This window comes from Carcharodon carcharias, chromosome 12, assembly GCF_017639515.1.
Source record: "Carcharodon carcharias isolate sCarCar2 chromosome 12, sCarCar2.pri, whole genome shotgun sequence".
Lineage (NCBI taxonomy): Eukaryota > Metazoa > Chordata > Chondrichthyes > Lamniformes > Lamnidae > Carcharodon > Carcharodon carcharias.
Genome location: NC_054478.1, coordinates 67,299,267 through 67,320,493, shown reverse-complemented (window position 1 = coordinate 67,320,493; position 21,227 = coordinate 67,299,267). Strand labels below are relative to the sequence as shown.

The 21,227-nt window shown below is 45.3% G+C and overlaps 1 protein-coding gene across 1 annotated transcript in view; it reads right to left on the bottom strand.

The window, feature by feature from the left end:
- Positions 1–21,227, bottom strand: part of LOC121284927 (activin receptor type-1B-like) — a gene marked incomplete at both ends in the record, with an annotated part of 126,846 nt that overhangs the window by 68,816 nt on the left and 36,803 nt on the right. The window contains one exon of the mRNA XM_041200853.1: positions 20,946–21,176. Coding sequence (XP_041056787.1) covers positions 20,946–21,176 — 231 coding nt within the window. The remainder of the gene's footprint in view (positions 1–20,945; positions 21,177–21,227) is intronic.

The following is a 21,227-nucleotide window of genomic DNA, read 5'->3' as shown; positions in this document are numbered from 1 at the left end:
TACTGACACTTCCCTTCCCTTCCTTGACCTCTCTGACTCAATTTCTGGTGATAGACTGAACACCAATATTCATTACAAGCCCACCGACTCCCACAGCTACCTCGACTACAGCTCCTCACACCCTGCTTCCTATAAGGACTCCATCCCATTCTCTCAGTTCCTTCGCCTCCGTCGCATCTGTTCTGATGATGCTACTTTGCAAAACAGTGTTTCTGACATGTCTTCCTTCTTCCTTAACCAAGATTTCCCACCCACTGTGGTTGACAAGGCCCTCAATGGTGTCCAACCCATCTCCCACGCCTTTGCCCTCACACCCTCCTCTCCCTCTCAGAACCATGATAAGATCCCCCTTGTCCTCAATTGTTACCCCACCAGCCTCTGCATTCAAAGGATTATCCTCTGCCATTTCTGCCAAATCCAGCCTGATGCCACCACCAAACACATCTTCCCTTCACCCCCTATCGGCATTCCATAGGGACCATTCCCTCCAGAACACCCTGGCCCACTCCTCCATCACCCCCAACACCTCAATCCCCTCCCATGGCACCTTCCCATACATTTGCAGAAGGTGCAACACCTGCCCCTTTACTTCCCCCCTCCTCACCATCCAAGGGCCCAAACACTCCTTTCAAGTGAAGCAGTGCTTCACTTGCACTTCCCTCAATTTAGTCTACTGCATTCGCTGCACCCAATGCAGTCTCCTCTATATTGGAGAGACCAAACGCAGATTGGGTGACCGCTTTGCAGAACACCATGGGTCTGTCTGCAAGCATGACCCAGACCTCCCTGTCGCTTGCCATTTCAACACACCACCCTGCTCTCATGCCCACATGTCCGTCCTTGGCCTGCTGCAATGTTCCAGTGAAACTCAACGCAAACTGGAGGAACAGCACCTCATCTTCCGGCTAGGCACTTCACAACCTTCCAGACTTAACATTGAGTTCAACAACTTCAGAACACGAACTCTCTCCCCTATCCCCACCCACCCTTTTTTCTTATTCATTTTTATTTTATAATTTTTATTTATTTATTTTCCCCTCACTTATTTTTCTTATTATTTTTAAAATTTATTTCCATTTTTATTGTTTTATCCCCAGCTTTTAGTCTTTCGATCTTATTTCCCACCATCGTCCCCTTCCCCCACCCCACCCCTACTAGGGCCATCTGTCACTTTCTAGTTTGCTTACCCTAGTCCTGCCATTAGCACATTCTGCTTTCCACTCTTAATGTCACCATTAGCACCTCCTTTAGCCTTGTACCAATGCTATTAATAACCCTTTGACCTTTCATCTGTGGCATCTTTCATAATCTCTCCTTTGCCTCCACCTATTGCTGGCCTTCTATCCAACTTCACCTGTTCCACCTCCCTTAAATATTATATATTTCACCACATTTCTACTTCTCTTTAGCTCTGAAGAAGAGTCATATGGACTCGAAACATTAACTCTGTCTTTCTCTCCACAGGTGCTGTCAGACCTCCTGAGTTTTCCCAACATTTTTTGTTTTTGTTTAGACCCAAAAGTGGTTTGTAATCTGATATTATCATGAAATGTCACCCGTGCATGTAATTGTGGAATTTTGTTACACCAAAAATAATTGACAGATCTTCCTTTTCAATCTGAGAATATCCTTTTTCAGCTGTGGTAAGCACCTTGGATACATAACTTATTGATGTCTCTGTGCTGGCCTCCATTTTGTGAGATAGTACCACTCACACTCCATAGGGGGATGCATCGCACGTTCATGCCAATTCCTTCATCTGATCATAATGCACTAGCAAATTTAAAAAGTGTAAGAGTAAGAGCTGTTTTACTTTCATGAAGGCTTCTTTGGGGGGTGCCTCCCAAAATCAGTGCTGGTTTTTTCTTAACAGTGAATGCAGAGAGGCCAGAACTGTGGATAAATTTGGTAAAAATCACCCATAATAATTTATCATCCCTAAAAATGATTTAAGTTCAGAAGTGATTTCAGGTGCAAGTGCCTCTCCTATTGTTTTAACTTTCTTTTCAATTGGGTGTAACCCTTAAGCATCTACCCGGTGGTCCAAATAGATGACTTAATTTGCTTGAAAAGTGCTTTTCTCCTTCTTCAACCGCAATCCTGCCTGTAAACATCATTTCAGGACTTTCTCTTGGTTAGCCAAGTGTTCCTTTCCTGTGAATCCAGTTATCAGTACATCGTCCACAAATTAGGATAGTCCCTGCAGTAAGCTCTCTATTGTCCTCTGAAAAATGGCACAGCTGAGGGAACACCGAAGGTCAGGCGTGTATATTGGTTTAACCCTTTGTGAGTATTTATGGTGATGAATTACCAGGAGGCGTCATCCAGTTCCAATTGCTGATATGAGTGACTCATGTCAAGTTTTGTATACGTTGTCCCTCCTGCTAGTTTGGCATAGAGGTCTTCAATCTTGGGAATAGGGTAGCTGTCCAGTTTGGCTGCTCTGTTTATAGTCCCCAAAGATCTGGACAGTCTGACCTGGTTTAAGGACAAGGACTATAGGTGCTGCCTACTCTGAGAACTGAACCACTTTTATGACATCCAGCCTCTCTAGCCAGTTCAACTCAGCGTCAACCTTCTCTCTCAGGTCATACAGCACCACTCTTGCTTCCAAGAAACGAGGGGTTGCTTCTGGATCCAAGTAAATCTTGGCCTGTAGGCTTTGGATTTTTCTTTGTTCATCCTTGAAGATGCAATCATTTTTTGTAGCAGCTCTGGTAATCCACCTGCTTTCAACTGGAAGATTTTGGGCCAGTTTAATTTAATCTCCTTTAACCAATCATGCCCTAGAAGACTTGGCCCGTCACCTTCTACCACCATCACTGGTAGCGGTGCAATCAATTTCTATAATGAACAGTTGCTCTGGTGATACCTTGTACTTGGATTTCTTTGCCTGTGTTCATTTTCAGTTTGGCATATGTTTGTTTCAAATTTAATTGTTGATCACCTTTATTTAAATAGCTGAATGTGTGTTCTCCTATTACAGTGATAGACGCACCCATGTCTAATTCCATTTTTAATGGTTTACCATTCACTTGCCCTGTAACAAATATTGGCTCTGTCTTCCCAACTTTCATACCGAATAATGAATAAATGTCAGAATTTGTTGTTTCAGGCTCTTCTGCATTATAGCCTTCATTGGACTTCACTTGTTGATTGGAAGCCCATTTAAATCTTGCTTTGCACTGTCTCATTACGTGTCCACTTCTGTGACAAGAATAACATTCTACTTTCTTAAATTGCCAATCGCTAGAAGAATGATCATTTCCATGTCGCTGAAAGTTATTTTTTGATTTAGTTGCTAAGCTGCTTCCTCTCATTTTTCGATTAGCAGGGGCTGTTTCCCACTTCACAGCAGAGCCCCAGTTTTTTGTGCCACTTTCAGCTGACTGTTCCTGCCCAAGTTGGAGCACAGCACCATTTTGTGCCCCTAGAATTGCTTGCGAATCCCTCACAGTACTTTCTATCACCAGTGCTATTTCTAATGCTTTCTTAAAGTCAAGATTCAATTCAGCCAGCAATCTTTGCTGAATAGAGTCTTCCTGCACACCACATACTAAATGATCTCTGTCTGAGCATGTCATTCAGGGTTTCACTGAAATCACAATACTCCATTAGTTGTTTTAATTTTGCCACGTAGGTAACAATTTTCTCACCCAGGGCTCTATTCTGTGAATTGAACCCGATCCTCTGCATTGTGACTGAGGGCTTGGATTGAAAATGTCCCTTAACGAGGTCTACTAATTCACTGAAAGTCTTTGAATCTGGGGCACTGGGGACCATCAAGCTTCAAATTAAACTGTAGGTTTTGCTCCCACAAATACGCAGGAGGATTGCTCTCCTCTTCTTCTCCCGTGATTTTGTTTGCTTGAAAGAAGAATGCAAGACGTTCTATATACTGAGACCAATCATCTGTGGCTGGCTCAAAGGGATTGATTCTGCCAGCTGTGGCATTTCGGGTGAATATATCTTCTGTTATTTTTAATGAACTTAGATAATCACAATCACTTGGCGAGGGACAGCACTGAATCTGATACCATCCTTGTTGCCAGTTTGTTATAGAGTTGATCTTTAGACAACTTTTCTTAGTGGAAACATTTAATTTTATTTATAAGACAGCAGCAGCAACTACACGTGTGCATCAAAACTCCATAACTAAAGAAGAACTCCCTCTTGTAGAGGTTCTCCACGCTGCTAACATATTGGTTTACACAGATCATGTGATCTTACAGCACAGAATTATTCTTAAAGCTACAGTCCAACATTTCCCAAAACTATAATTATTACACCAACCCAAAACAGTATTATGAAGCAGTCATTGGCTAACAACAGATGATTTCATTAGAAGGAAGTACCTCAATTATTCTGGTAATTGAAGAATAAGTAATTAATAATCAGTAGTTAATTAGAAGTCGGTTTATGTTATTTCTTTATTTCTTCATTAGCATTTCTTATGAGAGAATTAAAGTGCTGCAACAGCTGGGAGAGAAATGTCATAAGGTCTGGACTCCCTCCCTATCGGGAATGCACACTGCCCTTGACTGTTGAAACTGTTTTAATGAATGGGATATTTATAAAGACATCAAGTTAAGAGACATAGGGCGTAATCATCCCAGATTTGCACGGTGTGGTAGCAGGTGGAAAAAAAGATATTTTATCCGCCAGGCGCAATGGCGGGTTTTCATGCCGTATCATCCCATGCCCAGTGCTTCCCACCTCATTAATAATGCATTCCTGCAGGATTGCTGGCAGGGTGGCCTCTGATTTGCCTGCCTTGCCATCACCTCAGGCCTTCAGTAATCCAGGCACCATATTTAAAGGGTGCTCCTGCACAGAGCTTGCTCTCTCTAGGGGATCAGAAGCTGCTGCAAGGTCATGGCTGCCAAAGGTAGGAAACATGCTGCCCCCAAATTCAATGACGTCTCCCTCAGGCACCTATTGGATGCAGTGGAGGCCCGCTGTGAAGTTCTCTACCCTTGCTCTGGGTGAACACCAGCAAGCAAGGTCACCAGTCCAGCATGGGAGATGGTGGCAGTGGTGATCAGCGCCAGTGCCCTGCAAGAGGGCAGCCACCCAGTGCCACTACAGGATGATTGGTCTTCTCCATTCCACCAGGGTAAGTCTTCTCATCGCTCTCAACTCAGAAACCCATCACACACCCACTGGTATCTCAGTCACTGCCAGCTCAAGGGACATCACCATTCACTCTCTCATACACATCATCTACCCTGCAGATTGTTTCCTCATCCTGTCCATGGCACCTCTCACTGCCCACACATGCCAAGCATCCTTCTCGTCTGGTGTGGCAGCATCTGTGAAGAGAGAAACTTCAGAGAAGAAGGGGCATACGGACTGGAAATGTTAACTCTGTTTCTCTCTCCACAGATGCTGCCAGACCTGCTGAGTTTTTCAAGCATTTTCTGTTTTTATTTTAGGTTTCCAGCATCTGCAGTATTTTGCTTTTATCCTTCTCATCTGGTCTGGCAGGCATCCTACTTACCAGTTGTCTTCATGCAGGACAAGCTGGCACACAACAAAAGAGAGAGGTCGCAGACTGGTAGAGGAATGCCTGATATCAACGTCCTCATAGATTTTGAAAATAGAGTCATCCAAGTGGCTGGAGATGCTCTCCGCTATTCCTGTGTTGACGGTGAGGCCAGCAGTGCTCAACCAAGTGAGGATCCAGCAGTGTAACGTTCATTAGACAACCATGCTGAGTCAGTTCCCCTGTTTCACAGACCATTGCCATGCACTAATTATCTCTCTTTTCTTTCGCAGGCACATTTGGGAAGCAGTCGAGGGGGTCGATGAGTCATGTGCTCGATTCAAGCTCCGAAGACACCTCAGGAGAAGATCTGATGACACCCTATTTGAAGACCCTTCACAGCACTCACCCACACTAACTGAGGTGATAGTGCCAGCACGCCAATGCACCAAGGTCAACACTGCTAGGATGACAACCGCCATGGAGAACTTGGTTCAGGACATTGGTCCTGCACTGCTGCGCAAGCTGAACTCCATCGCTGACACCATAGCTGGCCTCTAACAATGTCAACATGAGACAGGTTCAGGCCAGCTCCATCTCAGTCCAGCTCCCCTTCTCCTCAAGGAGTAAGCCAAGGCCCTCAGGCACCCATAGGGAGGAGGATCAGCAAGTGCAGCCCCGGGGCCATCCACCCAAGTGACTCCGGGAGTGTCTGGCCCATTCAAATCCCTTCTTCCTGTAACATCAGCAGCTCCAGCTCTACAGGCCGAGGAGGGTGCCACTGCCACACATGTGGATCCTGAAAGCAGGCTGGGGCCTTCCAGATCTCAGCCCTCTAGAGGAAGCCCATGAAGGTCATCACAGACAGGGCGAAGCAGTCAGCAGGCTGCCTCCACTGTGGATGTCGGGGTGCACCAAGATGTAGCAACAGGATTATGAAGGTTAAGACGATGTAGTTGCACATCCTGGGCACAGGTATTAATCACTTGGACTTAATCTTCACTATTGTAAATAAACCCCCAAGATTTTCTCCTTGCCCATGGCTTCTTGTTATGATGAGCAGTGTTCATGTCACTCAGGTGTGAAACCTTGGTTCCTGCACAAGATAAAGGCAGGTGTCTCAGTCCAGGGCCTCTTCCCTGTGCAGTGTGTAACCTACAGACCAAAGTGATGGTCCAGCTTCATAAATCTCTTCAGCATTTGTGACAGGTGACGCTGTGCTTCTGAAGGGGTCAGGTGCTGAAGGCTGACAAAGGACCCAATGCATCTAAAGTTTCACAGCTGCGTCTCCATTATATAACCTTGATCACAGAGCGCAAGCAAGCTGCCCTCAGCCAGACAGGGGTCAGATATTCACAGAGGCAATGCGAAGATCTATGGAGTGTCATCATTGCATGTTGTCATCATCCTCCTGGAATCTAGTGACTATTAGGGCCTCTGCTGCGTCTCCATGACATAAGCCTGAGTGCTGACGGTGTGTGCGCTGCCATCAGCCACACAGGAGTCAACCATTCACGGATGCAAGGTGAGGATGTCAGAACCATCCTCACTGCATCTCGTCATCATCCTCCACAAATCTTCTGGCTATGAGGGCTTACCGAGGTTGCCTGCCTCGTCTGGTCTGTGCGATGGCCTCATTACCCCCAGCCTTGCCTTCGAGGAGCTCATTATCATCATCTCCTTCGACATCCTCCACATCAGAGGATACATGCATCTCTTCCATCTCCTCCTCAGCCAGGTTCTTCCTCCCTTGCAGTACCAGGTTGTGGAGTGCACAGTAAGTGATGGTGATCATGACACTCTCTGGGGATTGTATTGCAGTGCTCCACTGGACCTGTTGAGACACCAGAATATCATTTTCAAAATTCATATAGTTTGCTCTAGCAATGTCAGGGTTGCGGCATGAGCCCTATTATACCATCGCTCTGCTGCAGTCTGAGGCCACCGCATGGGCATCATCAGCCACACCCTCTATGGGTATTCCTTGTCCCCGAGGAGCCAACCCTGCAGCGTCTCTGGACCCTGAAAGATGTCAGGGATCTGAGACCTGCTAAGGATGTAACAGTCATGGATGCTCCCTGTGAATCACTCTCAGACCTGTTGGTCACACATCAGCTTGACATTCTATCAGGAAGATAAAATCATTTCCATAATGTTATTGGAATTCATTATAAAGTAGAGTAATAGTGGGGCCTTTTTCTATGGGTCTATGTGTGTGTGTGTGTGTGTGTGTGTGTGTGTGTGTGTGTGTGTGTGTGTGACTTAATTGAATTAAAGGCAGCTGGTTTGAAGGCTTTGATGTAATAGAAGATAAGCTAGGTTTGAAATGTTAATTAGGTAAACATAGGTGGCAAGGGAACATTTGCATTTTTAAATAAACTAGCCTAGATTGATTTCAAAAGAGGAAGTGAAACAATATACTGAGCCATGGGAAGTGGTGTGTTTATTTTTCCCAAAGATTATTGGTAAAATCAGTACTATGAGAGATTCTAATTATTCATTTACCAGAACAGAATTACCTGGAAAAACTCAGCAGGTCTGGCAGCATCGGCGGAGAAGAAAAGAGTTGACGTTTCGAGTCCTCATGACCCTTCGACAGAACTTGAGTTCGAGTCCAAGAAAGAGTTGAAATATAAGCTGGTTTAAGGTGTGTGGGGGGGACCTGCTGAGTTTTTCCAGGTAATTCTGTTTTGGTTTTGGATTTCCAGCATCCGCAGTTTTTTTGTTTTTATCTCTGTGTTTAATTGACTGCCACTGCTCTTCAAGAAATGCCTACCTCCTTAAAGAAATTCTGTTCTTTTCTGCGACAAGATTTCCGTTCCTCTCTTTTGCCTTGCTCACCTTCATTGCTTTCCATTTCCCTCCTGGTGCTTGACATCTTTTGATGATCTGCTTCTATCACTGCTTGTTTGTCCCTACAACCACACCCCCACTCCACTTCTCTCTCTCTCCCTCCCTCCGCGCCCCCACCGCCCCCCCCCCACCGCCCCACACACCTTAAACCGGCTTATATTTCAACTCTTTCTTGGACTCGAACTCAAGTTCTGTCGAAGGGTCATGAGGACTCGAAACGTCAACTCTTTTCTTCTCCGCCGATGCTGCCAGACCTGCTGAGTTTTTCCAGGTAATTCTGTTTTGGTTTCTAATTATTTATTTATTTATTACTCATTCATGGGATGGGGGTGTTGCCAGCCAGGCCAGCATTTATCACCCATCCCGGTTGACCCCTAGTCCAGAGGGCATTTAAGAGTCAACCACATTGCTGTGGGTCAGGAGTCACATGTAGGCTAGACCAGGTAAGAACAGCAGATTTCCTCCTATAAAGGGCATTAGTGAACCCAGTTGGGATTTTATAACAATCGACAATGGTTTCATGGTCATCATTAGACTTTTAATTCCAGATTTTTATTGAATTCAAATGCCACCATCTGCTGTGGCAGGGTTCAAACCCATGTCCCCAGAGCATTACCCTGGGTCTCTGGATTACTAGTCCAGTGACAATATCACTATGCCATCACCTCCCCCGTTTAGAAAGGTAAAGTCCAAAGACATAATGAAACAATGGGAATTTGCATTCAAAGGGGAAAATACATATGTAAGGGAAGGAATTCTAAGATCTAAAACAAGTGTGAAAAGCCTTCAGCAGCTGCACCTCAAGTTGCTGTCTATGAAGAACTGAAGTTAAGAAAACTCACTTTGAATTGGATTGTTCAGGGTACCTTGTTTCTTTGCCTGGGTCTTGTAAAACCTATGCGTCTGACTGTTGCCTTAGCGAAAGTGTAACTGGAAATTAGATTAACTAGCTTTAGAAGTTATTATAATAGTAATTTGTAGATCTATGTGTGTACTTAAAATCATTTCTTCAATTAGTAAAGGTTTAATTCAATTTTGTGAGAAACCTATAAGACTTGCTGGTCTTATTACTACTGAATTTAAGATTTGCATCTCGATATTTATACAAATTGCAAAACAGTTGTGGCAGTTGTTTCAAGTTTCCCTTTGGGAGTTGAGCAGCTCAGCATTGACATTAGAATTCAGCGAGTGGAGGCCCTTGCGGTTGACATAGTTGACTGCTTGTTGCCATGGAGAGCTAAGTGTCATGTAAGTGCAGTCGATGGCGCCCTGCATCTGTGGAAAACCTGAGATCTGCGCAAATCCCAGTATTCCTGCTTCCTGACTGTCCTGAATCCTGGGCAAAATGCACAGAGTTCTGTACCTTTGCGAACATGGCATCCATGACCTCCTGGATACACTTGTGCGTGGAGACTTGCAAGTTCCCGCACACGTCACCTGTGGAGCCCTGGAAGGAGCCACTGGCGTAAAAATTGAGTGCAGCGGTCACTTTCAGGGCCACTGGCAGTGGATGACCTCCATGTCCCCGTTGCAGAAAATCCTGCAGCACGTGGCATATGTGACCGACCAGTTCCCTAGATATGCACAGTCTTTGGTGACATTGGTTCTTGGTCACCTGCAAGAATGACAGGTGCCGTCTACAGACCCTGGGTCTAGTGAGGCACCGACAAGCAACAGCTCACTGTGGATCTTCAGCTGAGTGTGCAGCAGGCCCTGCCGCCCCTTCAACTTGAGGGAGGTGCTCCTCCCTTTGCCAAGCCAGGAGCCTCTGCCTCTCTCTTCTCCTACTTCTCTGGTTTCTGGAAGCCTTGAGGCACACAGCTAAATCACCAAGCTCCATGATCCTGATAAAAACAAAAAAACTGCGGATGCTGGAAATCCATGATCCTGATGTTCTCCTCCTGCAGGATCCAAGAGAGAGAGGTGCCCAGGTTAGCATGGGTGTACTAAGAACCTCTCTTGGTTAAGTCTGAAGGCCCCTTCACACATGCAGTAGAGTGCTGGCCACCACTTAGATGGCCAGTGTGTAGTGCGCTCAATGGCTGTCCGAAACCCCACCCACCTCCAACCCATTGCACTTGACTGATTGGCAGCAGCTTCAGTCATTGGACTTCACGCTGTGCTCTCAGCTCAGATGCAGGCATTCTCCTAACCCACACTGCAAGGCTGCGCTGTTAGTTTGAACCATGATGGATACTGATCCAAACCTTAATAAAGACATTGCAAGGTGCTGCGCCATGGCCACCTTTTGCAAGGGGATTGTACTACTTGCCCAGTCGGCCAATTGCTCTGCTCCTCCCATAAAATGCACATTAATTTGCAGCCTGCACCTGAGAGGTAAAAAGTTCAGGAGCATTTGGTGGCACATTCATGGCTTTGCGTTGTTTGAGTTGGCAGAAAAGCTTCAAAGGCTCTACTCCATGTAGGTCGATGGAGATGCTGCTAAATGGTCTCAGCTATGGTGGACTCACCATATGGGTGCTCACTTTTGACAAGCTTTTCCAAGTGCGTGGCTGCTTCCCTCACCCCCCCTCACCCCATCCTCCCGACATGTTCTTGAGTATTGCTTTCAGTTTGTCTGTGCAGCTTTGACCCCCACCCCAACCCCCCTTCCCCCACCCCCAAACAGTCTGACCCGCATTGGAGCCCTTGCTGTAGCACCGCACTTAAATCCAGCCATGAAAAAGCGACTTGCCACTGCAAATGCACATCGCCTCTTTCTTGATGTCCTATGTGCGATGCTCACGAGCGCTGCGCAAGGTTGTGTGCACTCACCTCTGAGTTCCCCTCGAAGTTCAGGTCTCCAGGTGCATCGCCTTTTAAAAGCAGTTGTGAAGCACACCATTCTGAAGTAATGCCAATATAGGCGGTAAATTTGACGTGGGAGGGATGATTCTGGCGAGCAGGGCTTATAGTTAGATGCAATGATGTTCCTGACGCGGTGGTGGGAAACATTGCCAGCCTTTGATGGGCAGAGCGGATGATTGCAAACTGGTTTGATGACAGCGTAAAACCAATTTTTGGCCTTCTCGCCATTTTATCCACCCGCCATGACATCCGACACCAACAGAGCCGGAAAATTCCGGCCATTGCTTAAAGGAAGGCATTCTTCTAAGTTTGAGACAATGTGTGCAATTAGCCAGAAGCTGTGGAGTTAACTCTTATTGCATTATTGACAAATTATAGACCTAGCCAATTCCATCAACTTCACTAAGGTGAGCTTATAGCATCTTATGAGTATAAAAAAAAGGTTTCGAGAACCATCTTTAGCCACATCAAGTGTGGAAGAACCAGCTTAGATCTTCATGGGTAGTTGTGCATCCTTCTATCAGTGCAAAAGTCATTTCCAACAAACTTCAGAAGCAGATAAATATTGAGGGTGGTTAGTACTGGGACTGGTTTGGTAATAGATTTTCTGTCAGTGCAGTGCTTCTCAGAGGGAATGATGGTTTCTCTGTCAGCACAAGGAGTTCAAGTTATCGTCAATTTCACTTGGATCAATCACCCATTTGAAAGCATGGATTTGGTAGACTATTACTGATAAGTATACTTTCCTATATTCTTACACTATTAGTTAGTTGATAAGTTTCTAAAATTTGCTTATAAACAATAAACTTCAACACCATTTACTAATTTGGTGTCTGAGTCTTTGCCTGATGGTTATATCTGTCAAACTCAAGTAGTATAAAAGGGCAATTTGGGTTCCAGTATAATGCCTCGCATTGCTAAATTAAATCAAGTCTAAGATGATACAAAGATTGGAAATGTTGTCAACTGTGATGGGGATAGTCTTGAACTTCAAAAGGACATAGATGTGTTGGTGGATTGGGAAGACAAGTGTCAGATGAAGTTCAATGCAGAGAAGTGTGAGGTGATTCGTTTTGGCAGGAAAGATATGGTGAAGTATAAAATAAAGGGAGAGCCTCTAAAGGAGATGCAGGAACAGAGGGACCTTGGTGTATACGTACATAGGTCATTGAAGATGGCAAGGCATGTTGAGAGAGTGGTTAATTAAGCATATAGTGTCTCAGGCTTTATTAATAGAGGCAGTGAGTACAAGAGCAAGGAGGTCATGTCCAAATGCAGCAAGACCTGGGTAATATCTAAGCTTGGGCTGACAAGTAGCAAGTAATATTCATGCCACACAAGTGCCAGGCAATGACCACCCCCAACAAGAGAGAATCCAACCATCGCCCCTTGATGCTCATGGCACTACTATCACTGAGTCCCCCACTATCAAAATCCTGGGGGTTACCATTGACCAGAAACTGAACTGGACTAGCCATATAAATACTGTGGCTACAAGAGTGGGACAGAGGCTAGGAATCATGCGACAAGTAACTCACATTCTGACTCCCCAAAGCCTCTTCACCATTTAAAAGGTACAAGTCAGGAGTGTGATGGAATACTCTCCACTTGGCTGGATGAATGCAGTTCCTGCAACACTCAAGAAGCTGGACACCATCCAGGACAAAGCAGCCTGCTTGATTGGCACCACATCCACAAACATTCCCTCCCTCCACCACCGACGCACAATAGCAGCAGTGTGTACTATGTTCAAGATGCACTGCAGCAACTCACCAAGGCTCCTTTGACAGCACCTTCCAAACCCATGACCACTACCATCTAGAAGGACAAGGCAGCAGATAGGTGGGAACACCACCACCTAGAAGTTCCCCTCCAAGTCACTCACCATCCTGACTTGGAAATATATTGCCGTTCCTTCACTGTCACTGGGTCAAAATCCTGGAACTCCCTTCCTAACAGCACTGTGGGTGTACCTACACCATATGGACTGCAGTGGTTCAAGAAGGCAGCTCACCACCACCTTCTCAAGGGCAACTAGGGATGGGCAGTAAATGCTGGCCCAGCCAGCGAAGCCCAAATCCTGTGAATGAATTTTTAAAAACTTGTATCAGACACTAGTTAGGCCTCAACAGGAGTATTGCGTCCAGTTCTGGGTGCCATACTTGAGGAAGGGTGTGAGGGCTTTGGAGAGAGTACAGAGGAGATTCACAAGAGTGATACCCGGGATGAAGAACTGTAACTATGAGGATAGATTGGAGAGGTTAGGACTGTTTTCCCTGGAGTAAAGAAGGCTGAGAGGAGACTTGATAGAGGTATTGAAGATACTGAGGGATATGGACAGGGTAAATAATGAGAAACTGTTCCCAGTCAAGAGAACTTCAAAAACTAGAGGGCACAGATTCAAAATAATTGGCAAAGGAGTAAATGTGATGTGAGGGAAATTTTTTTCACCCACAGGATGGTTGGAGTCTGGAACAAACTTCCTGAAAGGGTGGTGGAGGCAGGTTCGATAGAGGTATTCAAAAGGGAATTGGATTGCTACCTGAAAGGAGAGAATGTGCAAAGTTATGGGCATAAGACAAGGGAGTTGGACTAGGTGGAATGCTCTTTCAGAGAACAAAAACAGAATTACCTGGAAAAACTCAGCAGGTCTGGCAGCATCGGCGGAGAAGAAAAGAGTTGACGTTTCGAGTCCTCATGACCCATCGACAGAACTAAGTAGAAATAGGAAAGGAGTGAAATATAAGCTGGTTTAAGGTGTGTGTGTGTGTGTGTGGGGTGGGGGGTGGGTTGGGTGGGGGGAGAGAAGTGGAGGGGGGTGTGGTTGTAGGGACAAACAAGCAGTGATAGAAGCAGATCATCAAAAGACGTCACAAACAACAGAACAAAAGAACACATAGGTGTTGAAGTTGGTGATATTATCTAAACGAATGTGATAATTAAGAATGGATGGTAGGGCACTCAAGGTATAGCTCTAGTGGGGGTGGGGGAGCATAAAAGATTTAAAAATAATGGAAATAGGTAGGAAAAAGAAAAATCTATATAATTTATTGGGGAAAAAAAGGAAGGGGGAAGAAACAGAAAGGGGGTGGGGATGGAGGAGGGAGCTCAAGACCTAAAGTTGTTGAATTCAATATTCAGTCCGGAAGGCTGTTAACTGCCTAGTCGGAAGATGAGGTGTTGTTCCTCCAGTTTGCGTTGGGCTTCACTGGAACAATGCAGCAAGCCAAGGACAGACATGTGGGCAAGGGAGCAGGGTGGAGTGTTAAAATGGCAAGCGACAGGGAGGTTTGGGTCATTCTTGCGGACAGACCGCAGGTGTTCTGCAAAGCGGTCGCCCAGTTTACATTTGGTCTCTCCAATGTAGGGGAGACCGCATTGGGAGCAACGAATGCAGTAGACTAAGTTGGGGGAAATGCAAGTGAAATGTTGCTTCACTTGAAAGGAGTGTATGGGCCCTTGGACGGTGAGGAGAGAGGAAGTGAAGAGGCAGGTGTTACATCTTTTGCGTGGGCATGGGGTGGTGCCATAGGTGGGGGTCGAAGAGTACGGGTTGATGGAGGAGTGGACCAGAGTGTCCTGGAGGGAACGATCCCTACGGAATGCCAACAGGGGGGTGAAGGGAAGATGTGTTTGGTAGTGGTATCATGCTGGAGTTGGCGGAAATGGCGGAGGATGATCCTTTGAATGCGGAGGCTGGTGGGGTGATAAGTGAGGACAAGGGGGACACTATCATGTTTTTGGGAGGGAGGAGAAGGCGTGAGGGCGGATGCACGGGAGATGGGCCGGACACGGTTGAGGGCCCTGTCAACGATCGTGGGTGGTAAAACCTCGGTTAAGGAAGAAGGAGGACATGCCAGAGGAACTGTTTTTGAAGGTAGCATCATCAGAACAGATGCGACGGAGGCGAAGGAACTGAGAAAATGGGATGATGTCCTTACAGGAAGCGGGGTGTGAGGAGCTGTGGTCAAGGTAGCAATGGGAGTCGGTAGGGTCATGAGGACTCGAAATGTCAACTCTTTTCTTCTTCGCCGATGCTGCCAGACCTGCTGAGTTTTTCCAGGTAATTCTGTCTTTGTTTTGGATTTCCAGCATCTGCAGTTTTTTGTTTTTATCTTTTTTGCTCTTTCAGAGAGCCAGTGCAGACTCAATGGGCTGAATGGCCTCCTTCTACACTGTAAAGATACTGTGATACTGTGATATCAAAACACCCCTTTTAAAGCTTACATGTTTAAATTTCTGATGGGCTGATTTGCACTGCCTTGGAACCTCCGCAAATGTCTCTGACCCTGAGCTCAGGACCGAGACATGAGCCAGATACGGAGGACTTACCTGCCTACTTACCCTGGAAATGTTACATAGTTTAATACTAGATCTAACTCAGTGATCAGACAGTGTAACTCAACTGAACGCAACCCCCCCAATCACCCCTCCAAGCCAATCCAACTACCCCCAACCACCCTTTGGACTCAACCTGACTAAACCCCAACCAGCCAACCACCCCCTTGATCCATTCGAACTACTCCCCCACCCCACCACCCCCTCTCCAACCACCCTGCTACCACCCCAACCTGAACCGTCTACCCCAGACCCAAACTGATTTAACTATCCCCCATGGCCATCCGACTACACTCCCCCCCAACCTCCCCTACGCCGGACATGACCCAACTAAACCCCCCACCCCAGACCTGACCTGACTACCCCATGCCATAACTACTGGACATGACTACCCCGGCCATCCGACTACCCCATCAACTACCCTCCCGAACTGACCCAACTACTGTCCATCCCGCTACCTGGTAGTACCAGCTTGGGGTGGTAGCAGGGTGGTTGGGGGGTGGGGTTGGGCAGGGGGGGTAGTTCGACCTGATTACCCACCTACCCATTCACTAACCCATTCGCTTATTGAAAGACTTGGACCCTCAAAAATTTACCTGAATAAAGCAGCTACTATCGGGAAAAGGAAGCATGTCCTCTCTTCTTCTGTCTCTTCCTGCACCTTACGACCTTCCCCTGGACAGGCTGCACTGACCTTTGATGCTTCAGCCAGGATTGGAAGATATGGCGGAGAAATGGTAAAAGGGTCACGTCACAGAAATCTTTGCGGGCAGACTCAATGTGCTCAGCATCAACACTGGCCGGAAGATCTGGGCCCATGACATCTCAACTGTAAATAAATGTCTCCTGAAACAGCACGGTTATCACAGGCCATGTGAAGTCTGTAAATTGTTCTCTAAGCTAATAATCACAGTTGATAATCACAGTTGAATGTGTGTTAAAGGAGGAAAATAAAGGAGAATAATAAAGGAGAAAGAAATAAGATCAATTGTTTTGTCTCTAAAATTGAAATCCATTTCTAATGGGTGTACTAATTTGGTTATAATGTTTAGATTATCTATGGTTACTCTATCCTGCATGCACAGTCTTCAACTATTCTATATTTAGAGCCAGTACTAAGTGAGCTGATGAGCCAGGAGAAAAGAACTGAGCACACATTTGATTTTCTCCAGTTTCCCCTGAATTTAAACTTCAAAATCTGACAGTGTTGCAGCTGAGTCAGAAACTTGGTTCCTATTACCATTTTGCTGGGAATACAATGATTGCATAAGTGCATAAATAACATGAAGTTACTAGGGGAAATCACAACTAGCATATCAAAGGTCATATAGGTGAACCACTCCCTATGGAACATGCAGATGAGCCACTCCCCACAGAACCACATACCAACTTTCACAAAGACTATGGGCAGAATCGTCCCAGATTTGTTTGAGGTGTGGAGCAGGAGGGAAAAAGGGCATTTTACCCGTGGCCATAATGGTGGCTTTTCACGCCATATCGTCCCATTCCTGCCTCATTAATTATGCAGCCACAGGAAACACACTGTCTCGCTGGCGGGCAGCATCCGATTTGCTCACCACGCCATTACTTTGCCACTTCCTCACGCAGGGCAACATATTTAAACCGTAGCTGCGTGCACACTTCTCAATGCTTGCAGCCCAGAAGGAACCAAAGCCAAGAAGAATGCAGCCTCCCAATTCAGTGACACATCCGCGGGGTACCTTCTGGACACCATGGAAGCCTGCCACAATGTCCTCTACCCCGACTCCGGCCGCAGGAGGCCCATCAGTCCCACCACTCCAGCTTGAGAGGCGATGGCAGTGATGGTAAATGCAAATGATGCACAGAAGAGGTCGGCCATCCTGTGCAGAAAATAGGTGAATGCTCCCATCCATGTCGCCAGGTTAAGGCAGCCATCTCATCACTCTAAACTCACACACTCACAAGGCCATCACACATTCACTGGCATCTCACTGACTTCCAACTCAAAGGACATCACCAGTCACTCTCTTACACAAACTCTCACATCAACATCTGGCTTCATCTCCCCTGGAGATGGCCTCATCAGCCCTCACCATCTTGAGCCCACTTGCACAGATCAACATGTGCCCCCACACGCACCCTGGGATACCCCCTTCCCCAGAACAGCCCTCGCCCTGCAGCCTCTTCCCTTGCCTTCGGTCACTTCTCCCCCTTCCCCAAGCAAGCCCTAGCCCTGCAGCCATTAAAAAGTCACACCTGCTTTATAACTGGTCTGGTAGGTAGAGACCTGCCTATGAGCCCCCCCTAAAAGTGATGTGGTGCTGCCTGCGAAGCCTGGTGCTGATGACGGCGAGTGCTGCCCAAAGCCTCAAAGTCCTGAGTGAAGTGCAGCTCACTAGGTGCACATTGCTAATGTACAGTTGTGAAACACATCAGCGTGATCCCGGATGATCCAGCATGGGGGGATAATTCAGGTTTTATAATTATATGTAGATGTATTAAAATGACATTCCCAATGTGCAGCGGCAGGAAACATGGCCCGCCATTGCCGGGTGGAGCAGATGATCACAAACTGGCTTCATGAAGGCATAAAACAGATTTTTGGCCTTCCCGCCGTATTGTCCGCTCACACCTGCCATGATGCCTGTTGCCAACAGGAATGGAAAATTCCCCCCTATGGTATATTCAAGTATCTGTATTAAACTTGGAGTGTAGGACGGATTTCTTGTAAGAAAAAGTAAGCTTTATTTACAGACTCCAGATGAGGTGACATGCTTGTTCCAAGGCCAAGGCTAAAAAGCTCCACCCCTCAGATTCCCTGCGCTTAGGGCTGATTTGCCTATACAGTCACATGATCCCCATAACAGTAAGAAATGGTTTAACTTACAATTACTCCATTCCTCCCGCTTTAATTTTGTTTACCCTCTTATTTGCAAAAATATCTTAACCAATATTTTAAACAATTATATACAGATCACGCCATTATAAATTTAGGCTTTGAGGACGTTTTTGGATTCGGGTAGAGCGGCACAACTCTACAACTGGAGATTCTTCCACTGGATCGACTTGAACAGGAACTGCAGCTGCAGGGAGACTGCTAGACAATGGCATTTCAGAGTTATTTACTTCAGCAGAGGCATCAGGTATGTCTATTTGTCGATCTGGCACTTCAGGGGTCGAAGTTTCAACTTTGATTTCAGGTGCACTAACTGGTTATTGGCCGGTTTCTTGACTTCTGAGATAATCCACATGTTTTTCTAATGATCCCGTTTTTCACTTCTAATTGATAAGATAAAGTTCCTGGTTTCAGAGACTATTGTACCAGGGACTTGGTCCAGTTGCAAAATTTCGTATAAAAATTGTTTCTCTCACAGTAAACTCTTGACCTTAATTGTGAACATCATAATTTACTTTCTGACTACCATGGTTTCTCTCCACCTTCCAGTGGTCGCATGAGGAGTTGTGTGATAGCTGAACAGGAATCTCAAAATTTGTGTTTCTAATGTTCCCTCTGTTAGTTTCTTCATGCCAGTTTTAAAAGTTTATACTGCTCTTTCTGCTAACCCATTGGATGAGGGATGATGCGGTGCTGTTTGGTGTGTTTTATTCCAATTTAGATTCATGAACCTTTGGAATTCAGTGCTAGTGAAAGCAGTGCCATTGTCTGACACAATAACTTCAGGTAAACCATGAACACTGAAACTCTGGCGTAGTTTTTCAATGGTTACAGATGAAGTAGGTGATCTCACTTCAAACGCTTCCATCCATTTGGAATGTGCATCGATAATCACAGAGAATATGGTACCAAGAAATGGGCCTACATAGTCTATATGTAGTCTACCATCGGGCCGACCAGACACTCCCACGGATGCAGTGGAGCTGAAATGGGCAACTGCTGCTGTTGCTGGCACTGGAGACAGTGTTTCACCATTTTTTCTATATCACTGTCTATACCTGGCCACCAGATATAACTTCGTGCGAGTATCTTCATTTTCAAGGATTCATTACCAGGATGCACACTATGAAGTTCTTCCAATAATGGTTCTCTTCCCTGCACAGGGATAATATCTCTTGCTCCCCATAATAAGATAACATCCTGACAACTCATTTCAAATACAAGGAATGGTTTTAATTCTTCAGGGACTTGTGCATTTGACCATCCTTGTAATACTTGTTCACAGGCTTTTGCTAAAATTGGATCCCGATTTGTCCAATTCATCTATTGAACTGGTGAAGAGTCCAGGAAATTCAACGCAAGTACTACCTCTTGAGATACTAGAACATGTGTAACACTATCTGGCAAGGGAGATAACTGAGGGGATCTGCATTTGCTATATGCACACCGAGATGGTGCATAAAAGTGTACTCGTATGCTGACAAAATTAAAGCCCATCTTTGAATTCTAGCAGAGACTATCAATGGGATTGCCTTATCTTCACCAAACAAACCTATCAGTGGTTTGTGACCTGACACTATGGTGAAGTGTCAACCATGCAAATATTGATCACACGATCCCCATAACAGTAAGAAATGGTTAACTTACAACTATTACACTGTTACAAGACAAAAATTGGACTATCAAAGATCAGTCGCTGATTTCAAGAAGAGTCAAAAGCTCCATGACACCACTGTTCCTTTGTTTTTATGATTCCAGGTGCAGCATTATAATCCAGAAGAACATTTCCAGTAGAATAGGCAAAGTAACAGCGTATACGTTCAGAGATATCTCCCGTCAAATATTAGAACAGCTTGAACAAATTTAAGCAACCCCTAAGAGTCTGACTTGTTAACTGGTACTTTTCTAGACCCCTATGGACCACCAAGGTCAGTTTAAGTTGCTTCCCTTGTTATGACTCTCTCCAGTTCCCCCAGCTGTAATTATGCTAGACAAGGAGCAAAAAGGAGAAATCTGGCACACTTCAGGTTTTCAATCAAGTTCAGGGCTCACTTCTATCAGCTACTCCACTATTTTCATAACATCTTTCTTAAACTCTGATTTGCATGAGGAAAACACCTGAACACTATAAGATTTTTTGCAAATAGCATGCCAAATTAAATTCCATCTTGGAACCTTTTGTTTCCATTCATTACATTATATATTAAGCAGAATTCAAAGATCCTCCTGAAAAATTAATAACATGCACTGATTAAGAAATCATTTATTTTTGGGTTTCAAGCATCTTGTACAAGGAACCAGAAGACTTGTTTGATACATCACAACACGTTGAATTACTGAAGGTAAAATGGCAGATACTACAGAGAAAATCACTGCTAGCATTTGTCAGAGCTGCTGCACAGAGTTAGGCACAAAAACATGATGAGTCATGTAAAAGACATCATGCAATCTTGTTCTTTGATTGCATTCACGTTTTTCACAATTGCTATGAGAAATTCTTCAACAAATCTGATTAACACATTATTTACTTGAGTGTGTGTTTCATTTTAAAATCTCTTTCTTTCACACTTATGAATGTATTACCTTTATTGTCAGCAGCAATGAAACCCAGGATATTTTCATGTCGAAGCATGATAGTTTGGTATATTTCTGTTTCTCTGAACCAGGATCTCTCTTCGCGTGAGGGGAAAATTTTTACAGCTACGTCATCGCCATTCCACTTTCCATGCCACACTTCTCCGTAACGTCCTTTTCCCACAATTTCATGAAGAACAATTGTTCTGGCTATAGTCCTTTGGACAAGAAGTGGCAAGCCTGTAATAATAATAAAGTATTATAGACTCAGTATACAATAGAACAATTTTC